Source organism: Fusarium redolens, assembly GCF_020744475.1.
Source record: "Fusarium redolens strain MPI-CAGE-AT-0023 chromosome Unknown BKA55scaffold_20, whole genome shotgun sequence".
Lineage (NCBI taxonomy): Eukaryota > Fungi > Ascomycota > Sordariomycetes > Hypocreales > Nectriaceae > Fusarium > Fusarium redolens.
In genome coordinates, this window is record NW_025763683.1 from 328,419 (window position 1) to 355,136 (window position 26,718).

Sequence of the window (26,718 nt, forward strand, 5' to 3'; positions counted from 1 at the left end):
CACAGCTCCTTCCGTAGCTGCAGCAGTGGTAACGGCAATGAGTGGTGAGGATGGTGTCTGGGCCATCCGACCGGGTCTAGGTGAAACACCAATGGTGCCGTTGAGGGTTGCCGGACTGTTCTGCAAGAGGGCTGCACGGGCTCCTCGGTTCAGATTGGCGGGAGTGTGGATCCCCAAATCAAAGGGGTCTGGAGCAGCGGGCGGGATCGTCGTAGACGAATCCATCGCCGCGGCTTGCGACTGCGCAAAGCGCAGATTGAGGCGTTTGTTGTGCACTTGTTAAGGATTTAGGTGTAGACAGGGCCACTTTCTTAACACTTGTATGCCAAGAAAGTGTGATGACAAAGGAAGGTGCTGAATAGGATAGTGCAAGTTATGAAAATTGCTATAGGGTATCCCTTTATTTCTAGATGCAGCTTTCTGCCGTTTGTTCCGCCTGCGTTGAGCGTCTGCCGTCGCTTTGTCCTCGGCTGTTGCATATTTGCGTGGTCGTCCACGTCTTGGTGGTCTCTCCATATTAATTTCAGTATGATATTGTATGAGGTGGTAAGGGTTACTTTGTGTTGATGCCGGAGATTATTTTTTGATAACCCAATGACTATCTTGTTGCTTTTGCGGTTGCTACAGCAGCATGTGCTAATTGGCACCCCAGCCCACGAGAATACCTCTTACATAGCGGGCCAGATTAGCTACAGTCAGTATACCTGCAGTACAGATATCTACTCTTTTATAACGGAGGGAGTAGAGTATTAACCTGGGCGGATCGGTATTCTGATGTTCTAACTCATGTAATAGCACGGCCGACAAGAAAATTCGCACAGATTGAAGGATAATTAACAGGTCTCCCTCCCTTTCGGCTTAGTTTTTTGGAATGATGCGCTAGGCTCTATATGAAATAGCACGATTCGCTTCTGAAAATGGATGGATCTTGACCACGAAATTCACGATTGGCTGAAAGAGAGCCCCACATATCCAAAAACGGCCACATCTTGACCGCTAAATTCTGATTGGCTGCAATGCTTGGGACCGACGACGAGGTAATCAACTTCCAAGACGAATATATCAACAACCAGCTAGAAGAACTGATAGAAATATAAGTAAGGCAAGTCTTAAGCTCCTAATGTATGGTTTCTTACTATGCTAATAAGTTTTACGTTATATTCAGTATCTAGTTTGAGTCGGTCAGTATATGATGTTCAGCGCCCTTCATCTGGCCATGACCACTATTGAGGCAGCCCTTAAGCTGCCACATGCACAGGCTGATCTCAGCTCTCCTGAAATCAGGCTTCATCAGCGGCTGCGATATGCCAGCCGCGCCTTGTCATCCCGCTGACGGGTAATAGGCTCGATAGGATGCGCCATTTGTGCCGATGATATGCTAGATAGAGTGCGTCTTACTGATGTATTTACAGAAATTGGATGCTGAGGTAAAGACTAATTTCGCGTTGCGAATGACTAATCCTTTATAGCTAATAGCATTTCTGTAAATAGCGTGTAGATAGATTCCGACTTCTCTAGCTCAGCACGTCCTGTGCCCCAGTAGGGGACTTTCGGGGCCGATGGCCCCCCGGACGAAAAATATACATACATACATACATACCAACGGATTAGCACAGATTAATGGCGTCTTCGAATCCACCACCGACAATCAGAAGTCTATTCTTACAGCTACCATAATACTCCCAGAGTTGAAACAGCGTCACGTAGAATCCCAAGATGAAAACTTTCCCCTAAGCTTACCCACGACCCAACACGGAGACTTCTGCGACCGTGCAACCTGATGGCAACGCCAGATAAACGACCTTCCACAGATAACAACTGTGACGGCGCCTCTCACATGCTATTGACTCCCTACCATCTCTAGAAAATGAAAGGTTTATTCAATGCCCGTGAGACATTTATTTTAGAATGACTTCCCAAAGACTCCGTGGAATAGAAAGATTTATCTAGCAGATTGTACATAATATCTCATTTTGCCTATCTCGAAGAACTCCCACCAACCTTAGCACACTCTACCACATTAAACCACTTCTCTGTCCACTTCCTTAGTCTCGTTATCTCGAGCAGATGACCTAGCAACACCCTGGCGCCGCCGATTAAACAGAACATGAGGCTTGTTTCTGATTGACTCTCTGAGCTTTTCCTCGCTATGATCCATCCACGTATGGCCCACGGCACAGCTGACAGGGTGTAATGGCGCTGCTCCGAGTAAAAAGCGGTCAGACTCGCGCCGGTCAAAGGAGGCAGTGATGTCTAAGTCGTTTATGATCTGCTCGCAAAAGACATCAAGAGGCAGATCATTAACATCGCGGCCAAAAGGATTTTCGATTTCTTGGCCAATAAATAACAAGCCGAAGATGATATAAGCCGCCGTGATCGTAGCCGGAATAGCAATCCAGCCAAGAGGGCCAGTCAACTGGAATGGCAAGAGCATAACATATACAAAGGTAATCTGACTGATAGCAATAGTATATGCGACAGGTAAAGGGGTGTTAAGGACACGATCGCATCCAACTGCAACATCGTTAAGAGTGGTGATGTGATTGTAAGCGATAGTCTGGTGGATTGAGACTGGTAGCTGTTTATTGGCGATAATACAGTCGAGAGTTATCGCGAGGTGATTCAAGATCTCGAGAGGAAGGTTTCCTTGATGCTCACTGGCTCTCTTGAGATGCTTTCGGGGATCACTTTGAGCAAAGGAGAGCCCAAGATACTCGCCGGCAATCTTGCTAAAGTTGGTGACCCGCTTCGTCGGCGCAGTTGTCCTGCCAGCGAACGTATTGAGGTGTGCGATATAGGGTTGCATGTCAGGTTGACTAGCGCAGTGTTCGAAGCGGAGGGTGTGTTTGAGAGCAACAGCGTAGCCGGCAATAAGTTTCAAGGCCCCAAGCTTCTTAATCAGAAGTTCGCGGGGGTCTTGGCCGCCAGCACCGACATCATCAGCATGAATCCAGATAACACGGCCAAGAGTCTGGGAAGCAGTAGCCAGCGTTCCCCAGTATCGACGACCCTCAGCATAGCGTTCATAGGCTGTAGACGATCGGAATGAAAGGCTCAGACCAACAACGAAACCGAGAATAGTGAGCAGAACAGAATTGACACTTAGGTCATGGACCTTTTTGGAGATGACGGTAATGGCAGTTGCCCAGCATGCCACAAGCAAGAGCGGAAGGATGAGTGACGGCATGATGGAGCCGTGCAGCTGTAGCATCAGGGGCCATTTGGAGTGCTTTTGAAGATCGCGAGGGCCACTAAAATAGTTGTTGTCATCCTCTCCATCGCTAGACATAGGCCGTCGGTCGGCATTGATGAGTGGGGAAGGCGGAGAATCGTGGTGGTCTGAAGAGTTTCCAGGGCGTGATATGCGTTCTCTCATCTGTGCCTCCAGATGTGGCTTGGATTGCGATTCGTCATTTCCACCGGCGTCCGACATTTTGATAAAGATGTTGGAATTAGCAAGAAGAAACTGATTGACCGTACTCTTAGGATACAGAGGTAGAGCCAAGAGGGGGAAAAGATTGAGATCTAGAAGTGACGTAGCTAGATAATATAGCCAAAGGGTACAACGGCGCGCATGAGGGAGGGAAATGGACAATCCTAAAGGGGTCCCAGCATTGTCGCGGCTTGCAGTGCATTTGCGGTGATAGGTGCGGGACTTCCGTTGTGGCGGACTAGCGTCCAGACTATTGAAAGTAGTGAAATAAGCTTTAACATAAGCATTCGCCAAGGTGGCCTAGACCGGTGTTTCTTAAATTAAATTCGGTACTCTAAATTCTAGAGGCGGGGTTGTTTGACATTGCGGACTGGCAGACGCCACAGGGGTTCTGCTTCTGACACGGTGATCTCTGCTTCTTTACTTACATCTACAACGGAGGTGCTGTAAAATGTATTGTATTATGTCTATTGCTTTAGTCACTCCAAGATGTTTTGACATCGGCCTGGTCTTGAATAAATATGCAGCCTCAGCGCTTAATCGCTAGTTCAGGGACTTCAGATGGCCGTTGATCTTTGGAGCTAGTCTCAGGTGAAGCTAGCCCGCAAACCATCAAAGCTGAAATGAAGACGCAAGCCAGCGCTCGGCCTATTGAGATGCTCGCGTGATCACACTGGCGCTGTCGTGCGACGCACCACAGGGGTAATGCGTTGTTGATACATCGTACAGTTCACCTTGCAGACTGGCTTGTCGCACGCCCGTGTGTGTTATCCCTTGATAATGGTCAAGGGTCAGGAAATTGCTGACCCCTTGAAAGTTGAGGCTGTGGCGGTACAGCGGCGCCTCAAAGCAAAGAAATACGTGGCCAGTTTTCAGTGGTAGCTTGATGTAAGTACAAAGTAGTTTATCTGCATGCAATGAATGCACGGTTGGTCTCGAGCAGTCTGCCTGAACTCGAAGATATTCAGTACTGAAAATTATCCCTGCAGTGCGCCGTCGCGTTCTTGATGAATGGACATAGCCGCCTGGAATGAACTAAAGCGATCGTTGAAACTTTTTGAAATATTCCTTTTAATATGTACCGTAAGTCTAGGCCTTGGAGCTTCCTCGTTCACTGAAATGGATCTACTTCAAAAGTCATACGTGGTGCTACTAAATGCCCAAGACATTCAACATTTATTCCGTCCCAAGCCATTACTAATAATATTGAATGACGGGCGTCGACAACTATAATATAGCAGAAGGTTTCCTATTTTGAGGGTGAATCAATAATATAGATCGCCTAGTCAGATCTGAGCCATCTCCGCAGAGCGGGCCGACGGCTCGATGCTGAGATAGCGCGTGGGATAGACGCGCCAGCTCAGAGCCAAAGAACACATGACAGCCAATCATCGCCTCTTCGTTACCATCGTTTCCAATCGTTGGCCTGCATTGCTACTTTGTCACAAATGAACTGGATTTCGGTATCTTCTATTGCTACACACCCCCCAGATTAAGAGGGCTGGTCATTATTACTGGTAGTTTGTCGGCGACCACTAATTGCTCGCCTGCAATCAGCTTCATTCTCCATGATGATGGAATGGTACCAGAGAAGTGAAGGTGTAATATAAGACATATGTAATGAATTTGAGGAATGAAATCGGTAAAAGGCTTCACAATCAGGGTTGCAAACAAATAAATCAAATCCAAATCTATTCAAATCAAATCAAATGGGCCATAATGTTATCTAAATCAAATCAAACCGCGATGTCTAGATTTATTTGGATATCTGGCTATTTGGATAAGCCCTACTGCTGTGATCTGGCCCAATCACTGCCGGTCATTACGCCCCTGACCGCGTCGCGCAAGGATAAGGTTACACGAAATTCTGTTTTCATACCACTTTGCGACGCGCTGCATACGAAATCAGTTTATTCTAAGCCTATGTCGGTCTTGCAATAAATACACTGCACTACTCCATAAGTGGCCTAGTCTGAGAATATTATAAAGTGATCGGTAATTTATGATAATTCTTGTTGTTTATTTGATATGGTTTAATATGCGAATACTGGCTAGGCATTAAGAGCTCTTTCTAGTGCTCCTTCTACTGCTTTTAGCCTCCTTGATAGCCCTGACCTTGGTTTGTTAGAGACTAAAGGGGAAGCGGTAGATGATGTATCGTTTTCGGTTAACTATATTGGCTATAAAGGCATTAACTAGAATCGCCTTTTGGGGTATTCTATTCGCAAATATTAAAGAAGGCCGCAGATAGGGTAGGTATAGGAATACGGATTTAATATTAAAAAAGACGGCTCCGGTTACCGATTCTGGCTTTGCAAAATGTATCACCAGAAGAAGGCTACGATTACCTATATGTACGACGCTGCATCTATGAGCCAAGTAAATGGTTATATGGAAGATATCTACCGTATTAATAAAGACGGATCCATGCCACCGCAGAGGAAGAAACAATGCACTCTTTTCGACATGGTTGACCTAGACCCTTATCGACTAAAGGATCAAGCCTTAATGAACGCATTTATAGCATTATTCGAACCTGCCCGCTTTTAGCATTTACTTATATGTTAGGTAGCATGCAATAATATCCCATTTTATAAGCTTGAGAGCCCATACTTTTGCGGTCTTATGGCGTATATAAACAGTGCTATCGTGGATTCGGGAAGTCTTCCTACCCATAGTATAATTTGCGAATGGATTGTTTGGACCTTTAGTTGCCATAAAGGTATTGTAATGGAATTACTTGGCCGTTCTCTCAGCCGCATTAATATATCCTTTAATGCGTAGTTGTCTCGCAGGTTTACCTCTCTGCTTGGCCTTACTATGCACTTTCTTAATAATAAAGGGAAGTTCCGTACATTTCTCCTAGGCTTACTACAGATTAAAGGTCACCACGGCAGCAAAAACCTTGCCGACTGCGTTAGCGAGATACTTCATAAATACGGCATCAAGGAGCGCACTGGGTACTTTATTATAGATAATGCGGGCAGCAATGATATGTGTCTTGAAGATCTAGGTATTGAATTGGGTTTTAAGAAGCAGTATTGTCGGCTTCGTTGTTGTGGTTATATTATTAATCTCGTTGCTAGATCTATTCTTTTCGGCACGGATGTTAATGCATTTGAAGAGGATTGTCAAGCTGATAAGGAAATCCAAGATAAGGTCTAACTCTGGAGATCAAAGGGTCCTATAGGCAAACTGCATAATATTATTCACTAGGTGCAAAGGTCTGGTTAGTGTATTAAGAAGCTCTATAAGCTCTAGTCTATTAAGAATACTGCCTTAAGCCTTAAGGATAAAATAACCTACGACGTCATTACTGATAACGCTACTTGCTAGAACTTGTCTAAAGCTATAATAGAGCGGGGCTACCTGCTTCGGAATGCACTCGATTCTCTGGTTTAAGCAGAGGTAATAGAATGGAACCAGTATGTGGCCAGGAGGACACAGAACGGGATAAAACCATTAAAGATTGCGACCAAGTGCCTAGAAGGCCGACCTTAAGAAGGCAAATTTGGCGCGATTTGGGAGGTTCTGCTAACGATGGAGTGGCTTTTGAAGCATCTGGAAGAGGCTAAGTTATAATATGAATAAGACGAGGAACCATACCTACGGATTGGCTGCAACCTCGGCTGGATGAAACTGGACTAATACTATACCCTTACTGAGGATAGCCCTGCCTACCTTGCGGCGCTTGTCCTCTATCTTGCATTTCGCTAGTTAACTATCAAGTCATAGTAGGCTAACCATCCGGACTAGTTAATCAGAGGAAAGACAGCAGTGCAAGAGCTATAGGAGGAATATTGAAACCTCTCTGTTAAGCAGGATGCGCTACTAGAGCAGCTGACTATTATAAGGTAGATAACGGACCTGGATGACTTTATGGCCTTGATTAGGAAGCTTAGTATTTAGCCTGCGCCTTCGCCGTCTGCTATGCGCGATGAGTATGCAGAGTGGGTGGCCATAACCGATCTAGGCGATTGTTTAGTGGATGACCCGATTTAATACTGGCTTCTCTGAAGGCGCCAGTATCCACGTCTGTCGCGGATGGCAATTGATCTCTTTTCAGTCCCGGCCATGTCATCCGAGCCAGAGCGGATATTCAGCCTCGCCGGGCAAATGGTCACGGCTCAGAGAGGGCGTCTCAAAGCGGATCTCATAGGAGCTGCTCAATGCATATCGTCTTGGGAGAAAAGTGGGGTTATCCAGATATCCAAATCAAATCAAATCAAATCAAATCGATAATTTTAGTATCCAAATCAAATCAAATTGGACCCTTGATTTGATTTGATTTATTTGTTTGCAAGCCTGAAAAGAAGCAAAGAAGTCAACTAATAAAAGGGCTAGAACCCTACTCCTTGTGGCTAAGGTGTTAATGGATCTTGATCCCCATCATGCAACTCTGCTCACGTTATACGTGTGACTATGGGGCGAGTAAGCCCTTCATTGGGCTGTTACTTCGAACCATGTTGTTACTAATAGATGCCTCGTCGAGCGAACACCTAAAGCTACAATACGCACATAATGCATTCGTGCTAGGATATGAATCACAATAGCGGTGTCATTGTTCTCCTCTCCTTTGCACGTCTCCATCTTTTTTCATCATCTCTCATCTTTAGGGCGAATTCTCCAGACACTCGTCGATTTCCTTCTTGAACTTCTCACGAATGACTTTCCGGTTCAGCTTATGCGTGGCAGTGACAAGTCCCTGGGTATCGGTCAATATGGCTGCACCTAGATAGCTCTGGGTTGTTTGAGACTTACGCTTGGTGGGGTCCACTCCTCATCGGTGATGACGACGCCGGACACAATTTCCATGCCAGCTAGGCCAGAGCGCTTGCTGGTGCTCTGAAGATCCTTGAGGATGAGGCTGCGAACCTTAGGGTCGTAGTGCATGCTGTGCTCATCTACACCTAGGCCCTTAATCTTCTCAGCGAGAACGGTCTCGTTGGGCATGATGACTGCGATGGGGCGGGAGTGTTGAGAGTCGGCGTGTACTATAACGTTTATTATGGTTTGGGTGCCTCGGTAGACAGACTCGAGCTTCTCCAGGGCGATATACTCACCGCCCTGCGTCTTGACAAGATTCTTGATACGGTCGATGACTCGCAGATGGCCGTTGTCGTCGAACTCTCCGATATCACCAGACTTGAACCACCCATCGCGAGTAAGGGCCATATTCGTCTCCTCGGGGTTGTCATAGTACTCTTTTATGATCGGAACACCCTTAAGCCATATCTCACCCTGAGGAACCTCTGCGTCCGTCGAGTATCCAATATCGGGAATGGAGACCAATTTCACTTCAATAGCAGCAGGGACAGGGCCAATTGCATTGGGTGAGTACTCAAGTGGACAACCCAAGGCGCCGTTGGCGCAACTTTCAGTGAGGCCATAACCAGCCAGCATAGGGGCGAGGACCATGGACAGGAAGTGCCTGGTGCCGGCGGAGATGCCGCTAGCACCGTTCATGGTGAATCGAAGTCGGCCACCAGTCAGTTCTCGAACCTTGCTGAAGACGATTTTGTCAAATATTCCAGCTCCGGGGAGATTTTTTTTAGCCATGAAGGTCTTAAAGCTGAAGGCGCTCCAGAAGAGCGCCTTGATGACAGGGCTAGAGGCGTCGAGCTTGGATATGACGCCCTTCTTGACGGTTTCCCAGATCTGAGGAACCCCGACCATGACAGTGGGCCTGAACTCCCGCATATCACCAGCGCAGTTCTTCACTGAGGAGTCGGCGAGCGTTCTGGGGTTACCGTATCCAAGGGTTCCGCCAATGAACAAGACGAGGTTCTCAAGCGCCATCTCGAAGACATGGGCTAAAGGCAGGTAGGCAAGCACGTCCTCCTTGTCGCTAACGCATTCTTCAACACAGGTATAGAGACCGGCAACTATAGCCGAAGGAGTCAGTCAAGCCCGTAAATGGGGCAAGTAGTGTGTAAGAATAGGATTGCGAATATACCTCCAGCAACGAGCGCCTCGTGCGTGATGCAGACCCCCTTGGGAGGACCGGTAGAGCCGGAGGTGTACATAATGCAGTAGAGATCGGGGCCTTTGGCCGGCACCGGATCAACCGGGTTGTCCTCGCCCATCTTTCGCAGCTCTTCGAATGTCAGAACCTTGAGCTCGGCGTGGGCGTGCTTGAACTCTTCGATCTCATCCCCAGTCGCAAATATGCAGCTCTCGTTGACAATGACGGTCTTTACATTGGACTTCTTAAGGGGTCGGGCGGCAATCTGGAGGAGGTGAGGGTCGACGTACATAGCGTCGGCCTTAGTCTGGAGGAGGGTGTGTTCAAGGCCGCTTTCGCCGAGTGTATCGTAGGCTGTGACTATAGAAATAGACTGGGAGGCGCAGCCGTGGGACATGGAAATCCAGCTTATGCTAAGGAGATTGTGAGCGCGATCCGGCATGAGTTGACCACAGGAGAAACATACCTCGTGGTACCGAAGAGATGAAGCTTGTGCTTCGATGTCAGGCCTAATCTGCGCAAGCCATAGCCAACCTGAAGTGCAAGCTGCTCGTACTCCTTGAACGTCAAGTACGAAAATTTTGAGAGCTCAAATAATTGCCACTCCTTCTCGAGCTCCTGGATCTCGCCGTCAACGACCTTTTGGACCTTCCTCCTCTCCTTGTACAACTTAACGAGCTTCCGGGAGCCGACGGCGCGGTGGTTGGGGTAGACGCGCGCGCTACGGCGGACGATATCGAATACAGTGTGGACGTCGTTGACGGGACGGTTGATGAGGCCGTCCTTGGCTCGGGGATGGCGACGCGGGACGGTCTCACCGGGGACCTTTGCATATCCGGGAGCTTCGATGGTGAACGGCGGTTTATGTACCTGTTTCAAGGGTATGAGACCCGACGTGTAAACCATCGTAGCAACTTTGATAGTACGGCGGGGGTCGAAAAGGTTTCAGTCCATTCTATAGAACGTTTTGTATGGAAAGGAGGCGGGTTTGGTCGTGCATTCAGAGTCCGAGGGGAATAATACGGAGGTGTATTAGCGCAGGAGCGATATGTGGCAAGACCTTCAATGCAGCAACCGCGGGACGGAGGCCAGCGCAGACTAATATATTGGAGTATGATAACCACTGACGACATTCTGACAGCTTCAAGAGTAGATACATTTATATGAGAAGCAGCTGATGCACAAGCTTCTTGGCTGAAAATAGAAACTCTGTCTCATTCGGGCTTAACGAGGCGTGGCGCTTTTTAGCCAACGTAACGTACCCCTCGACGAGAGATGACGCGGCAAATAAAGCCATTGCCTAGCAAGACGGTTACAACTATCGATAACCCAGGAGCTTAGAGATGCGCTGCTAGGTATACTATCCCTTCGGCTGTGCGAAAGCTCCCTAGTAACCAGACAGACAGACAGGTCTATTACGCCCGGTAGGCCAACGCCCATAGGGCTCTAAGAACTAACAATACATACACTTCGCTAGTTATTCTACGTGTCGTATTGTGCCTAACTGTCGGGCCATCGTAACTCACCCTTTTGAATTTTGCCGTCACAGTACTAGCCGTTTTGGGATGTCGCGGTCAAGTTTTTGACCAATCAGAATTTAGCGGTCATAACATCTGCCTCTTTGGTTTTCGAATCCGCCGCACTAGCCTATTCAGGATTTCGCGGACATCTCCACTTACAGGAGAGGCAACCCGATCGCGGGTTGCGCAAAACAGCCTTGAGGAACGAAGTTTGCAGTTATCGCTTGGTCTTCCTTGAATTCAGCTTCCAAATCAGAGGTCATATCATGTCTATAGATGGCTAACTTCGGGCACCGAGAAACATCGAATTCGTGCCTTACCTTGTATTATTTTATGCGAGAAGTGTTTAAGAAGGGTGAAAGATATCTCCTCGAGGGTTCGCTGAAAGCACTCTGTTCATGGTAAATGAACAGCTGTGTCGGCTTCGAGGCTCACCACAGGACTTTAGAGGTATCCCCACAGTGCTCTTCTGTGGCGACTTCCACCAGTTCCGTCCCATACAGGAGAGGTCTATCCTGCTACCCAGCACAGCCACTTCATGGTTTGAACAGGATTCGTTCAGGGTAGAACAGAGGCGCCAGCACGATAAGGCTTACGCTCTGTGGAGGAGATTCATCACCGTTGTCATGCTGAATGAGCAGATCCGCGCTGCCGGCGACCCGGAACTGCGAGGTCTTCTGACGCGGATCCGGCTCGGAATCCAGTATCAGTCAGATATCGACCTCCTCAATAGTCAGTGCTATCAGGAAGGCAGGCGGATACCATGGGAGTCGGGCATCACAGTCGCCACCCCGCTCAACAGGAACCGATGGAACCTTAACATGGAAGCCACTCTGGCCTTCCAAAGGCAGCACCAAGCCGCAATGCGCATCTTCATATCCGACCATAAATGGAAGGACGGTCAGCCGACGGAAGAAGAGGCCTTCATGATCCTCAACCATGGCGACGACAGCGCCATTCCCGTGTCGGCCATCTTCATGTTCGTTCCGAGCATGCCCGTCGTCGTCAACCAAAACACGCATCAGGGTCTCAAGCTCGTCAACGGGGCCAGCTATACAGCTTTGGAAGTCATCGTCGACAAGGCTTCTCCAGGATACCAGGTCTCGGCGGATACGACACTCCACTTTGGACCCCCGGCGGGCATCCTGCTCTCGGCGGAGACGACTAGGAACTTCCACTTCGTCGGCATGCCGGCCGGGACGATCCTGCTCACGCCGATGAGCATCAAGATAGAATGCCAGCGGAAACATCCTTGGCAGCAGCATGACGTTACTCGGAAAGGCCTGCCGTGCACACCAGCATTCGCATGCACCGACTACAAGGTCCAAGGGAGGACGCTGAGCAGGGTAGCCTTAGAACTGCGAGGAACTAGGACGACAAATATCGATAGCGAGATAGTGCCAAGCCAGTGCGACCCATACAGTCTATCCCATCGAGTGCTAACTGACGCCAGGTACATGGGGATAAAGAGTTACAGCCAATCAGCGCTCTGCCAGAAAGTTTTGACCCAACCAGAAACCGCACCTTATCCGTAAGATGGAGATAAAAGCGGGGTAGTTGTACCTGGCGCCAGTTAGCACTCGATGGGATACGTACAGCTGTCACGCTGCCCGTCGCTCGACGGCATCATGCTCGTGTCTAGAGCGCGTGAGAGGGACCAGGTCGGTAATAAAATTTCCGCTGACATGGCAGGTGCGGAGGCTCGGCTTGAACTGCTGAGCCGGGAGACGGTAGAGAAAGCCCAGAGCTGGCTGTATGGGTAGAGGGAGGACGTGCCTATGCGGATATGAGAATAACAGAATAAGAGCGGCACATCGCATGTTAATGTGAAGGGGTCAACTCAAAAAAGCAGGAAACGAGTCACACCGAATGTACTAAAACGGTAAAAAATGAGATGATGAATAACAGCAGTGGTATTGGCCGATTGTTGTGAGAGGTCGTCTGGAGTGAATGAATAAAATTTGTTCCGCTCGGGAGGACTAACCTCATCCCACGAGTGCTCACAAGACAACACCTCCGTATCTTTTGAGGGGTCAGGCCAATTAAAATGCCGCAAATTAAAGGTACATCTTATTACGCCTTTTTCTATTATGATAGATGTACCCACAATAGTCATTGTTACATAACGCGACTTGGCACACAATACACCAATATCTCGTCCCTACCCGGATCTTGTTAGCATCACCCGGCCCCAGCGGCTTCCTCCTTTTCTGACCTTTTGACCTCACTTGACCTTGCCGAAAGCCTTGACAGTATACGCAATCCACAGGGTTCTTCCGACGGACAAGATTGTGCTCAATTGGCCGTGTTTCGGTGCCCTCATCGTCCAATTCCTCCCCTGCACGATATCTCTTCCTTGACTAACTTTCATGACCATATGTGTTAAATAATGCGTTATAAATGCACTCTCGCCATTCCCTATGATTCGTATATCGCTTCCAACGCGGCTGCCCGTAACGCTGAAGAAGATAACTGTTGACAAGGGCCACAGCTAGGAGGAAGGTCCAGCAAAGCGCCTTCCAAGCGCCCCGGCGTAGGGGATGCCTATACTCATAATATGACCTCAACTGATCACCACGGTCAACATGATTCATTTCTTCGTTATAAGCAGCAGCGACCGTCGGGATTTGAACTATCTTGATAGCTTCGTCATCAAAGAATTGGCGTATTGGCTTGGCCTCGGGCTTGCGTGACGACGGCTTCCTCCTTTGGCGTTCAACTCGCTCATTATCGGCGCCAGTGAACACGGTTGTCATAAGCAATATAAGCTTATTGTCTTTCCAGGCGATATGGTTGACCTAGGGATATAGAATGACGACAGATTAGTAGGGATTTTCGAAGTAAAGTGTCAGAAATTGATACCTTATTGTCAGGGGTCGGTATCGCCTTGACCTTGTTAAATTCGTAGCTTCTCTTGACCTTGTCGCCATTGCCCTTATCCTCTGCCAATTCCTTGTAGATGCCGCTGTTCTTGCGGGCCGTGCCTGTGGCTCCGTGGCCGTGATTTCGAAGACTGCGAAGGAGACCTGATGATGAGAAGAGGTTATCGATGAAGATATGATATGTCGCTTTTGGCAGCAGATTTGCTAGAGCAATGACGACGGCTTGGGTCGTGTTCGAGGCAATGGGCTTCTCTTCCCTGGCTAGCTCTTTCCCTGCGGCCTTGGAAGCGCTCCGGCCCTGAGAACGTTTGGATGACTTCTTCTGTGGAAGTTCGATGCCAACGGGGCCATAAGTCGCATCTCTGATGTGCCAAAGCCACCGAAGAAAGAACCCCTGTTGGGCGATAACCCAGATCTTGAATCCCACTGGTTCTGGCTTGCCCTTGGCCGTTGTTTTGGCACCACATTTCCCCGTATAACCAACTATGCACTCATCCAAGGCAAAGTGAGATCCAGCAGTTAAAAGCTCGGATGAGACTGCTTGTATGTGGTTAGACCACTCTTCAACGCCTTGGAACACCTCTGGTAGGTGTTCCTCACCGGTCTCATCGATCTTGGTGTGGTCAAAAGGGCGGAGATGACGGTTGATGAGCTGAAACTTCCAGTAGGGCATGAACTTGATAAATGAGTGTTCTGCGCTTTGTGAACCGGGCTAAGGAGAACTCCAATAGGTCTTCGTCTTTTCTATATGTATTCCCATATAAATCAGTATTGCAATAAACAGGTAGATCTCTGAGGCACAGGTTCCTTCCCAAGTTCGGAGACATGATGTTCGACCCATCGGCTTTTTCCAGCTATCTACCCACTCGTTGGCTTTGAGCCACGAGATCTAGATCTTGGTATAATGTGCCCATTTCTCAACAAGGGAAATAGGTAGGAAAAGCTGGAATAGCTCGAGAGGCGTTGGAGGCAGCGTAGCAATGTGAAATTCGCGCCTAGGTACGTTGAAAGGTTCAAATTGCGTGCCTCGGTCTTGGGTAGCCGGGAAAACAACTACGCAGGTGGGGTCATTTGGCCACAGCCGATGGCTGTGCTTTGCCTTAACAAAGCTCTTGTCATCATAGGCATTGAGAGCCTGCACATCCTCGGGAATCAATTGAGCACTCATTGATGAGATTGAAATGCTTTAGGGGCCTTCCAGTGGTGTTTTGGGGGGTTGAAATGACGGATCAAACTTCCGGTACCCCGCTCGTACTCTCGTCATCGCAGGGGTCATGTGGGGCTAGGTACGGAGGTGTTGTCTTGTGAGCACTCGTGGGATAGGGCTTACAGCGCTAGACTATTGCTCGCATCTCCCAGAAGCCCCACATTCTCCCTCATCCGCTCATTGGCGTTTCGCCTTACTTGACTCTGCATGATAGGCCTGCTTGAAGGCCAGTACCTCCAAGTATTCAGCATCCCATCTTCAGCAGCTGAAGCGTGGTTTGACAGCTCGAGACTGCTTCTTGTTAGTGTCGCCAGCTTTGGCTCGTCTGAAGCGCAGGGTAAAGCCACAGAAACAAACGATGACGAAGGACGAAGGATTTTACGCCAATCAGAAAGCGCAAAGGGCGACACCAATCAGAGCGAAGCTTTAAGTTCGGGGGCAACAGCATAAGACCTTTCGTTCCTCAAGGCATAGACCTCGTTCCTCAAGGCACATGCAACCATAATGATGTCGGCACTGGGCGGTGGACGAGATGGATGCCATAAAAGCGTCATCGAGTCAGCGGGTGGACAATTGGGATGCCGGCTAGCCATGGTAGGGGCTCGGCAAGGATCCAATGCGCTGTCCGAGTGGACAGTCCGAGAAGCCTCAGTGGTCCACCGGGCACCGCCACGCTTGGCAGATGCACGATGGGGGAGGACGGGTCAAGGGGGACGGCCGTCGGAAAATAGAGACCGCATAAACGTGGAGCCGGTTTCATTTCCTACGAATTGGCTGCTCGCTAGACTTTGCTAAATCTGGACTAACTGTGGCTGGGAATAGTAAAAGTAAAAGTGGCTGGATCAAAGTCGTTGTTGGCCATGACAGTGTTTTAGAGCGTCAGCCATAAGGCATCAACACATGCCTATGGCTTATTGTTAAGAGTCCACTTCGGAGGATCGGCTCCTCTGCTACTCCCTGACTCTTTTCAGAGCCATGTAAACAAGCCAACGAGCGTGAGCTTTCCAGTTCCAGACGCGCTGTACAAAACGAGTTGTTCATGCCAATCATCCAAGGGCGACCTTCCAAAGTATATCACTCGCGGTGCTCGTGATCCCCCCCAGCAGCGGTAGCATCGATACCCAGCGACCGCTCGTTAGGTAGTACAATGGCGCGATCTAATGCGTAGGGTAGCCCGCGATGACGTCCACGGAGCATCATCGCACAGACGACGAGCTTGCTGAAGGTGGAGAATTGGCTACTGAAAGATGTTGAGACCGTTGGATAACCCAGACTCAGGCCGACGTTGCCACTACAAGGCGGTTAGCTTCGATCTCATCAAGACGATGGCGTACTTACTATGCCGAAACAACCTCGAACAAAACAGGCCAAACATTGAATGCCTGAGCCAAGTCAGTGAAGAACGAAGAATGGCGGGAAGTTGTACTGACCGGATCATTCGCATCCATAATGCGGTTCGACTCCGCTATGCAAATGCAAAAGATTCCAAGACAAATGTACCATAGATCGAAACTAAGCTGGTTCCGCAGATGTGTCACAAAGTACGAACCGCCCTTCTCTTCGGTAGGCTGCCGATCCGCCTCGTAAAGCCCCAGGGAACGTTCCTCGTATGTATTTGAGGATCGAATGGCGATGGCGATGGGGTAGACAGAGATATACATCATGACCAGCAAGCTCATCTGCACGGCGGGGTTAACATCCGCCAGGTTGAAACTCGTAGTACCAGTGTGTCGAGAGCTGGCGGACTGGAAGATGGCGGCAGCAACACGCTTTCCGACGGGGAGACTTGCGACGGCGTCGTTGTCGAGATCGAGTAAGATGATGAGAAGAATGTCGATGATGTTGAGGGTGAGCAGGATCCCGAATAGCGCCCATGTCGGTCCGCTAGGGAATAGCAGCGTGTAACAGCGTCGAGGGTGGTTGAGGAGGAAAGAAAGCGGTTCTCGGATCGATGGCTGGCGAGGTGCGAGCTTTGAAATGGTCCAGAGGACCAGGCGGAGGACGATTGGGTAACAGGTGTGCCCGGCGAGGGTAAGGAAGCTCATGATCAGCATGGGGGCTGGAACATCGTTGAACGAGATCATCGAGTCAGGGGTGAGAGTGAAGCCAAGGTTGTCTGTCATGGTTTGAGCTGAGTAGATGGCCCTAGTGCATGGTGAGAGGCGGTCAATAACGTCCAATGAGGGATCGAGGTTTACCACCAGATTTTGTCCTGCCCGCATTCTGCAATGTAATTGGTGTACTTGGGATTGGCGTATTGAATCCAGGTAATGAGGCAGATTACGCCAATCAAGTGAAGGCCGAAGAAGTATACTAGAGTCGTCAGGAACGTTGCTGCGTCCCGTCGTTTTTCAACTCACTAAGAACGATCTTGAGCAGCAGCTTCAAGCTCTGATACTCGATACCGCCCAGCTCCTCGCGATCTTTGGACGACAAGTTGTGGAAAAGCGAATTCCGCCCAATAGTAACCTCTCGGGACAACTGTGGAAAGTCGCCGGCGGCAATGGTCGACGTCCTTGTAAGAGAGCGCTCTTTCTGAGGCTCTCTGGTACTGCCGATAACGAACATGGACGAGGCGACAGTGACGACGCGCTCCATCGAGCGGGTTTCGGCAAGTCGGGATCCAGATGTCAAGCGACGACGGAGACCAGGCACAGGCGTCGAGTTGACGCGGGCAACCTGCTCGATCTCGAGATCTGGTAAAAGGAGTTAGCATTGAGGCTTGGTAGTCATGGGCACCGAGATGTACCGTCTCGACCTCCGTCCCTGCTAATGCGTCCACCATTGAGCTCGACTAACGGTTTCCCTAACCAACGTCAGTCCTTGAACAAAGACCTGTTACTCATGCCGACTTGCCCTCCTCCCGATCTCGCGGTCCAGGGATGTAAAGTGCCGTGTCACGTTTAGGGTGAAGGTTAGTTGAAGGGTCGAATGTGATCCTCGCGCCCGAGCCAACCTTCTCCAACACCTTTTCTTCCTCGATCGCTGGCTCAGTTTCACTCATCTCACTCTGGGAGAGATGACCATGATCTGGAGCCGGCTCTGTGTGGCTTCTAGCCTCGATCCGTGGTAGTTGCTCCACGGCGACGGCAGCGTTATCTGTCACCGTCCGTGTAGGGACCGGCCGCTGTTCTGGCGTCTCGGTTGGCAGGATCTTGGAGCCAAGCTCAAGATCGTCTTTTGATTCATGGTTGAGGCGTCGGTTTCGCTGGAGGAGAATGGGCGCTTTGCATTTGACTGTCAGTCCAACAGTCCGGACTAAAGGAAGCAGAACATGGGACGAACCAGCGTTCTTCAGTTTTCTCCGAAACCAGAATAGACGTACGACGACAACGATGATGGTAACGAAGCCGAGGTTCGTGAACATGGGCACAAAGTACAAGTACAACTGCTGGTAGGTCTTGAGTTCCTTGAGATCGACTCTGCAGGAGTAGTCGACGGTTATCTCCTTTGCATTGCAGCCTTCCAGAGAACGGAGTCGGACTCACGTGTTGAGGCCAGACCCCGTGGAGGAGCTGGCCCCGAAGAAGTAGGCGTCGATTGCGCTGATGTTTCCATACGGGTACAGAATGGCAAAGCTCAGCAGACCCATGAACGTGATGTAGACGTCTGCGCGCGAAGGAGAGATCTCAGCCACATCGCCCTGAAGGATCGCGGCTCGGCGCTCGGCACTTACAGTGTAAGCTCACGAAATTGAGCTTCTGGCGCCACATGCCCAGCATGTAGATGCCCTTGAAGGAACGTTTTTGCAGGGGGTTGAGGTACCGCGACTGTGAGTTTTGAGGGACTTCTGAGGTGGAAAGGGGCGTTCGTGCCGTGTTCCGAGTAGTCTGAGACGTAATTTTTAAAAGGAGAGGAGAAGAGCGGGCAATGATGAGTGAACTATTGCCAAGCCTGGAGCTACATGAACACCAAAACCCGGCCATCTAACGCATCAATTGTACTTGATCACCACCGTCAATAGGCTAGGGGACAGGCCATTGTCACTGCAATGTGAGGAACAACACCAGAGGGAACGGGGCTTAGACCTCGTTGGATCGGGATTTGAGGGCACGGCCAATACGAAGCGCAAGGGCTCGGTCCCCTGTCCTGGAAATGGCGTATGGGGAGGCGTCACTGACAGGTCATTTCAAAGGAGATGAGATGAATGATTTGACGGAGATCGACGAGGCCACTCCGCCTTGGGCGGTGGCTGTGCTGGAGGTTGAGGATCACCTGGTTATGTTATAGTATCTATCACATGTCGGAGCTGATTGAGGATAGCCTGGAGATGCGGGATAAATATTAGGTCGAGCAGCCTGTCACCAACCACTGGCAACCCCGCCCCTGCTGTGAACTTGCCCCCGTGTCAAGTTTCACCACTAACGTTACTACATAATACATAATACGCCATGGCCCTATCTCCTGAGAGCGCAAGGACCTCCAAGCCGGTCACGATGAGGGGTCCGAGCCAATTAAAATGCGCAAAATTAAGGGTACATAATTCCTCACCTAAATTATATGATGATAGAAGTCCCAACAATATTGGTTGTTACAAATCGCAACATGGCATAATTTGCAGCTGTACCAAGTCTGCTTGCGAAGCTTCCTCTTGTTGCCGTCAGTCTCCTTCAGGGGGCTTCTTTTCTGACCCTTTGCCCTCATTTGACCCTGCCGAAAGCCCTTACAAGCTATGCAGTCTGATTTTACCTTGCGGTTGACATGATTGATCTGACGATTGACAGGCTTGTCAACAAATAAATGAAATCAAATAAATCCAAATCAAATCAAATCAAATCAAATTGCGGGAGCCGAATTTAGTTGGATATCTGGATTCATTTGGATAGAAGCACTGGCCAATCATTGCTGGTACTGTAACCCCAGGTTGATCCACTCCCGACCAACGCGTACCCTAAAGTTATTCAGCGCTCCGAACAATTCAATTCCACTCAACTCTCTCCTGTAAAAACTTTTTCTTGGCACCCGCTGTTAGCGCGCTGCTAGGGCAGAAAGCTTTTGCAGGCCAAAATGGCAGCAAAGACAGCTGTGGGGCTAGCGGGGCCTTAACAGCTGCCGGAAGAAAGGGATTCAGAGTTAACCTTTCTTTATGATGCGTGTCTCTAACGATACTGAGCTTTGCGAGCTCTTGACATCGCCTTCGGGCGCTACTTCTTACGTGTTATTTGCTGCTTCTTCTAACCCCGACATTCCGGCTTCGCCAGCCTGCAATAATCCGGGCTCTGGGCCCCTCGACTTCCCGTATGACTGACTTCTGCAGCCCTGGCTGCCCAGACTACATTCGCGGTATCTTGCCGCTCGACATTAAGGGTCGTCACACCCTCACCCTCACACTCACCTGCAGCTTTGCGCTGCCTCAACCGACCTCTGCAGCTTTACTGCCTGAATAACACCAGCAGCCGCTAGCTGCTCGACTTCTTAGGCCCTCTGGTACCCCCTTATCTCGATGCATAGGCCCCAAATGGCTTGCTGCCCTTTTTGCAGCTCGGAAGCTATATGACCGATCTCTGTAGTCGTATATTGCCTAGAGAACCTCTTCTTTTTTACAGCCTCGGCTGCCGCCTAGAACACGACCGGGCTTTAATAATTTATCTTACTAGCTGAGATTACTAGATAAAACCGCTGGGTTAAAATAGTATAGAGCTTACCTGGAGACCGTAGAATGAGGCGACTACCTTGTCTATAGAGTAGCGTTCTAGCCGCCTTGGGGTTTTCTCCTATAAGGGTTTTCCCTAAGGATATACAGTTCTAGGGTTATAGCTACTAGCGATCTTAGGGGATTATGGACTTCCTGCCTTAGGGTATAGAAAGCTACTTGATCTATCTATATAAGAGAATTCTAGGCTAGGGAGGAATAGTTCCTGCTAACGGGATAACCTCTTGAAAGTAAAGCGCCTTTGTGCCGATGATATGCTGGATAAACTAGATAGAAGCGTTACTGGAGGGAAGCTCTGCTGAGATCAACTGTATTGATATCTATAGGACGTGCTTCACCAATAACTACTGTAGAGCTGGCTACGAGTAGAGAGGTGCCTCTTGGAGGTAATGAATATAGAAAACGCTCGAGCATGTATACGGCTCCGATCCAAGAGGCCTTGCAGATGATCCGAGCGAGAATCAGCACGGCAGCGATTGTAGATAGTTTAGCTCAGCACGTCCTGTGCTCCAGTAGGAGACTTTTCGGGGCCAATGGCCCCCCGGACGAAAAATATACATAAACATACATACATAAGTACCCACTAAGATCTGGCAAGCACTTTTGTTCCAGTCAAAGGCAGATATGGCAAGGCTCCAACGTCTTGAGAAATATCTTACGGGTCGCAAATGGATGCCGAGCAGGCCATCTGTATTTCGTTCTTTTGGTGACAGCATGTCCTTTCCTGTACGATATTTCCAACACTCGCCAATGCTTCAGAGTAGGAAGATTACGATCGAGGAGAGGGCTAAATTGGATAAACAAGCCAAGATCAGTGAGTTCTATCAACTCAAAGATAAATACAACGAGTTAATGCAACAGTATAACGCCAAGACATGCGAACAAATTTATCAAACTTCACTGGGCGTCAGGTATCTCACGCATGATCCCTACTGCCATCGTTGTTCTTTGATGAGTCAAGCGAACAGCCTGCATATAATGGTCCACGAGTGGCAGTTACCCACCGATAATCTCGAAGCTCAGGCTACAGTCTTTGAACTCGGGATCCCTCACCAATTCGCAGAGTGGCGGGATGTCACGTTTTATTTCATCCATGATGTGCTTTCTTTCAAGTCTTTTGGAGAATGCCCTGATTCATCTTATCCCTTGGACTCGTACAGCGGTCTCTCTCCCTGGTACACCTCTGAACCGAGTCGAGTGCATCTTCTATCAGAAGCAAAACCTCATCTTCAGACTCACCGACGTCAAAAGTCCATCGCGGTCAGCGATGTGGCCGATGTCTATCTAGAAAATGGACTCGTGTATCATTATTTCGATCGTGCCAGTGGCAGCTTCATTTCCCCATTTAACGTCCGTCACCCACAGACCGGCCACCCCCACAGACAGGCCACCTCATTTCTTACCCAGCCACCCAATTTATACACACTTTAAACAGTCACAACTCTACGAATTTAATTCCAATTGATTTCAAACCAACGCCAATCAATTCAGAATGCCTTCTTTTACTGAAAAAGATATAAGCGCCGCGCTTCAGATGGTTGCAGATGGAGTTTCAGTGAACAAAGCAGCCGAAGCTTGTGGCATCAACCGTTCCACTCTACAAGGTCGGGTCAAAGGAAGCACAACACCAAGAGAAGCCCAAAAATCACGGCAAAAGCTCTCTGATGTTCAGGAAAAGCGTCTGCGAGACTGGATTATCGTCCAGGCTGATCTAGGATGCCCTGTATCGCACCAGCAAGTCAGAGAGTTCGCCAGCAAGATTGCCGTCCGCAACGGCTTCCCAGAAGGCGTCGGAAAAAACTGGTTACAGGGCTTTTTAAGTCGAAATACTGATATCAGGACTTTAAAAGGCAAGAAAATTGATTCTGAGCGATATAATGGAGCATCTTCTGAACTGATAAAGGCCTTTTTTATGCTGCTGATGATGCCGGCGATACGAATAATCAAGCAGAAGAACAGATACAACGTCGACGAAGTTGGAATGATGGAAGGAATAGGAATGAACGGTCTATTCCTCGGTCACAAGGACAAGAAGTCAGTACTTATTCGTCAACCTGGTTCCAGGTCTTGGATTACAATACTCGAGTGTATCTCAGCAACCGGGAAAGTCCTGAGACCTGCAGTTATCTTCAAGGGGAAAACAGTTCAACAACAACATTTCCCTGAAGATTTGGACTTCCTAGATGGCTGGGAGTTCAGCTGTAGTGAAAACGGTTGGACAAGCAATAAATTGGCGTTGGTTTGGTTGAGAAAAGTCTTCATTCCATCGACAAAGCCCGAGAATAAGAACGAACCCCGACTTCTTATTCTTGACGGTCATGGAAGTCATATGACTGAGGAATTCCTTTGGGAATGCTATAATAACAATATATATCTGTTATTTCTTCCTGCTCACGCTTCCCATGTCCTACAGCCACTGGATGTTGCTGTATTTGGACCGCTGAAGAGAGCATATCGTCGACTTCTTTCAGATCTCTCTTCTATCGCTGATAGCAGCCATATCGGCAACATTACATTTCTATATACTTATGACAAAGCTCGGAAAGAAGCTATCACGAAGTCCAACGCCCTCGCCGGCTTTAAAGCCACTGGACTGTGGCCTGTCAATCTGGCGAAGGTCCTGATGAACCCAATGGTCACTGAGACACCTTCTCCCGCTGTCACAGCGAATTCGCCCGCCAAAGAGCAGGATTCCAGTCTCCTGAAAACTCCCCGGTCGTCTGTACAGCTTCGGCGAGCTCTGGAGGCTGTCCCAGCGACTGCTACTCAAGATCCGACCGTCAGGCTGCTGTTCAGGAAGATTGGAAGTCGATTGGACAGTCAGAACTTCGAAATGGAAAAGCAGAATAGAGAAATATGTGTTCTACAGCGCGAAAGAGAAGAATATCTCCCGAAAAGGCGTAAAAAGGTTGTCTATAACCCAAATGCCGAGTTCGCAAAGATTCCAGCGATAAAGAAGGCTCGTGAACAGATGTGGAGGACTTTGCAACCAGAAAGAACGGCAAATAGGGTCAAGAAATTAAAACTTGAGGATCTTTGTACTCAGTTTCATTTAAATATTCACTGACCAAATTTTCATTTAATATAAAAAATGTGGTGTTGAGATAATTAATTAATTGATTACGATATCTAGTTCTTGGTGTTTTGGCCGAGGTGGCCACTCTGTGGGGGTGGCCGGTCTGTGGGTGACGGACGTTAGCATGAAAAGTTGATGTTGAGGCCAGCAATAGGCTGTTAATTTTATAACGCGTCGAAATAGACTTCAACTTAAGGAACTTACCGACTCGCTCCCCCAACGCATCGGAAGCTCCGGATGGGATCTCATGTTTCTAATTGTTGCTATTAAGAATTGATTTCAAGCAGGATTGCATCCTTGCGCCCGGGTTGAAGTTTGGTCGAGGTTTTCGACGAGAAGCGTGTTGATAGCGTTGAGAATTCATGGCCCATGCCATTAGGGAAAACCCGACTAGACTTGGAAAGCAGAAAGTTGACAAAAACTATCCACTGTGCCTCAAATCCCTTTATCAGATCTTGTAATATCATAAAAGTCATTTCCCCCTCCATTTCTGCCTTCGTTGTAGTTTCACAACTCTTTCAAGTTGTCAACCTCGCCCTCGCTCTGCCGTCTGCTGACCAATCAGAATTTCGTGGTCAAAGTACCCAGTGTCCGTGTCGCAGACTAGGCATGATCTCAATGAGCCTCAGGAAACAGCACTTAGGAATCAGGCTGTGTGCTTCAGGTAAAAGCTGTGGGCTGGAGTACCCCGCACCTTAGACAACAATCAATCAACACACTGCTACTGCTAATGTTACAAGTACGCTTATTGCGACACTCCGTAATGATATACTACGTAGTAATTGGGCAATGAGGCGCTTTTCATTTGGCGTGCTTTCAACAGCGAAAACGCCCCTTAATGATCATTCGCCTGCTCGGCTACCTTCGGCGAGGTAGTACCTGCATGAGTGCTGTGATCATAACAGATAAGCTGACTTTGAGCAGGTCTGCTACTCTTATCTGTTATAGGTGGTTTACCTTGCGTAAGCCCCTTCGCTTGACAGGCGAATAGGAGGGTGGGAGGCTTGTTCATTTATCTCATTGATGAGGGAAACGTTTGTCTGATCTCCACAAGGCAAGCTTCTTGAGCTTCAGAGAAACTTTAAAGGGATTCCCATTGGCCCCCGCCGGTAAACGCCGATCAAGTCCTGGTCAAGCGGGCTCACCTGGGAAAACCCGTCTGCTCTTGTTTTTGGTCAAGAATGAATGGCGTTGACTAAATCCCCTGTGGCTTAGCCCGGTGACGATGGCTTGCCTGGATTGTCTTGGATGCTCGTTAGAATCGGCAATACCGACCAATGACACCCCTTCAGCATCATTTAGACAAATTTACGCCTCCAGGGGGGTTATCCAGCTAGCTAAGAACCTTGAAACTAATCTGTCTCGGCGACTCCAACGTGCGGGCGCAATTTGAATGCTGCAATGGTGGAACGAGGGAAACTCCTTACAAGACTGTCATTTTCTTATAATACTGAAGCTGGGGGTGCACACACATCTGCGTTGTATTTCCTCGTCTCACAAACGTGAATTTCTTTTCAATTTTTTTTATTTAAATTTTTTTTCGTATTCCTTGTTTATTTCTCTCTCATTTTTCTTGTCGTATCATGAACAGCCTGAATGGCCCTGTCCAGGTCCTACGGTAGCCAAGATGGTCGGCGAAACAGGTCCCATCACGGCGTCTTTGGCGATCAACATGACCATCGCCGGCTTTTTTGCGGTTGCGTGCTACAATTGCGTCGAAATCCTCGTCTCGCTTCTCGATCGCTTCAAGCGACACGACAGCCTGTATTTCTGGAGCATGCTGGCGGCAACGTTGGGTATCGTGCTTCACTCGATAGTGGTATTACTTCGCTACTATAGCTTAGGGCCCAACTTCCCACTGGCTGTCTTGACATGTGTCGGATGGTATGCTATGGTGACTGGCCAGTCTGTCGTTCTCTACTCCCGCCTGCATCTTATCATCGCAAATAGAGCAAAGACCCGCTGGATCCTGGTTATGATTGTCACGAATTTTTGCATCCTTCACATTCCGGTTACAGTTCTGTTCCTCGGCAGCAATACACGAAATTCCGACCGGTTTCTTCCCGCGTTCGAGATCTATGAGCGGATACAACTCGCTGGATTCTCTATACAAGAGTCCGTCATCTCTGGTCTTTACATCTGGGAAGCGGCCCACGGACTCCAGCCCATCTTCGCGATCAGAAGGGCCACGGAGCGCAAGGTGATCAGACACCTCATAATGGTCAACATCTTGGTTGTGCTGCTCGACATAAGCCTTCTTCTTACTCAATATCTGGACCACTTCCAGATCCAAACGACATACAAGCCGGTGGTTTACAGCATCAAGCTGAAGATGGAATTCGTTGTTCTCAACAGGCTGCTGCTCCTCGTTCGGCACAGGGAGTGCAACTGTATGCTGGTTGTGGACGAGCCTGAAGGTAGTGTTCCTCGGTCGTTCGGTAACCCCGAATGTCTTTCATTCGGACGAGGTCCACGTTCTAGGAGATCCAATGACGATGGGATTCAACTACATTACGTCCCACCCACCAATGCATCATCACGTCTAGGCGATTAAGGTCATCCAACGGCATCCCCATTCACCTTCTCGATATAAGTCGTGGCCGCGGCACATGGCATTACGGGAAGCCTAACAACAATTCAGCAACGACTTTGCCTAGCGAACCACCATTCAAAAATCATCTGGGGGGCCAAATGATTTGCACCAGTACAGTAAAGTGCCCCAATATAGTATGCATCGAAATATAACATTTAGGTGATATTATATACCAAGTATGAATTGATTCCAAGCCAGACTACGCCGCTGCGATAGGTTTGAAGTTTGGATGATTATTTTTGAGGTGGTGAAAAGCGACCGGGGTGCAGCCAAAATGAGGAGCGGCGATCGGTGAGCATTGGGTGGCCAGCGTTAGCCCGTGCATTTTGGTACACACAGGTCCAGGCAGTCGCCCAGATGGTTATGCCACAGTCCCAGGGTTATTAGCG

General features: G+C 48.9%; 6 protein-coding genes across 6 annotated transcripts; 3 read left to right on the forward strand and 3 right to left on the reverse strand.

Moving 5' to 3' along the window:
* Positions 1-1,627: 1,627 nt before the first annotated feature.
* BKA55DRAFT_742894 (Bestrophin, RFP-TM, chloride channel-domain-containing protein) lies at positions 1,628-3,552 on the reverse strand. The gene has a single exon (XM_046201526.1). It carries the CDS (start codon positions 3,431-3,433, stop codon positions 2,021-2,023), a length of 1,413 nt encoding a protein of 470 aa, XP_046043626.1. The 5' UTR covers positions 3,434-3,552; the 3' UTR covers positions 1,628-2,020.
* Positions 3,553-7,706: 4,154 nt separating this feature from the next.
* On the reverse strand, positions 7,707-10,519 carry BKA55DRAFT_653695 (uncharacterized protein). Its single transcript, XM_046197379.1, has 4 exons — positions 9,865-10,519; positions 9,390-9,811; positions 8,195-9,318; positions 7,707-8,138 (listed from the first exon to the last, which is right to left on the reverse strand). The coding sequence occupies exons 1-4, from the start codon at positions 10,302-10,304 to the stop codon at positions 8,046-8,048; spliced, it is 2,079 nt and encodes a 692-aa protein (XP_046043627.1). The 5' UTR covers positions 10,305-10,519; the 3' UTR covers positions 7,707-8,045.
* Positions 10,520-11,307: 788 nt separating this feature from the next.
* BKA55DRAFT_653697 (uncharacterized protein) lies at positions 11,308-12,681 on the forward strand (the record flags this gene model as incomplete). The annotated part of the gene is made up of 2 exons (XM_046197380.1): positions 11,308-12,354; positions 12,517-12,681. Exons 1-2 carry the CDS (start codon positions 11,317-11,319, stop codon positions 12,679-12,681), a joined length of 1,203 nt encoding a protein of 400 aa, XP_046043628.1. The 5' UTR covers positions 11,308-11,316.
* A 3,163-nt stretch (positions 12,682-15,844) lies between these two features.
* On the reverse strand, positions 15,845-18,720 carry BKA55DRAFT_713187 (cation transport protein-domain-containing protein; the record flags this gene model as incomplete). Its single annotated transcript, XM_046200844.1, has 10 exons — positions 15,845-16,298; positions 16,346-16,389; positions 16,438-17,152; positions 17,206-17,320; positions 17,368-17,695; positions 17,807-17,813; positions 17,860-18,232; positions 18,293-18,429; positions 18,496-18,616; positions 18,684-18,720. 10 exons carry the CDS (start codon positions 18,718-18,720, stop codon positions 16,082-16,084), a joined length of 2,094 nt encoding a protein of 697 aa, XP_046043629.1. The 3' UTR covers positions 15,845-16,081.
* Positions 18,721-20,988: 2,268 nt separating this feature from the next.
* On the forward strand, positions 20,989-21,222 carry BKA55DRAFT_581417 (uncharacterized protein; the record flags this gene model as incomplete). Its single annotated transcript, XM_046194047.1, has 1 exon — positions 20,989-21,222. A coding segment is annotated over one exon (234 nt), but the record flags the coding sequence as incomplete, so codon positions are not given.
* A 4,141-nt stretch (positions 21,223-25,363) lies between these two features.
* On the forward strand, positions 25,364-26,290 carry BKA55DRAFT_524093 (uncharacterized protein; the record flags this gene model as incomplete). The annotated part of the gene is made up of 1 exon (XM_046188697.1): positions 25,364-26,290. The coding sequence occupies one exon, from the start codon at positions 25,364-25,366 to the stop codon at positions 26,288-26,290; it is 927 nt and encodes a 308-aa protein (XP_046043631.1).
* Between the last annotated feature and the right edge of the window lie 428 nt (positions 26,291-26,718).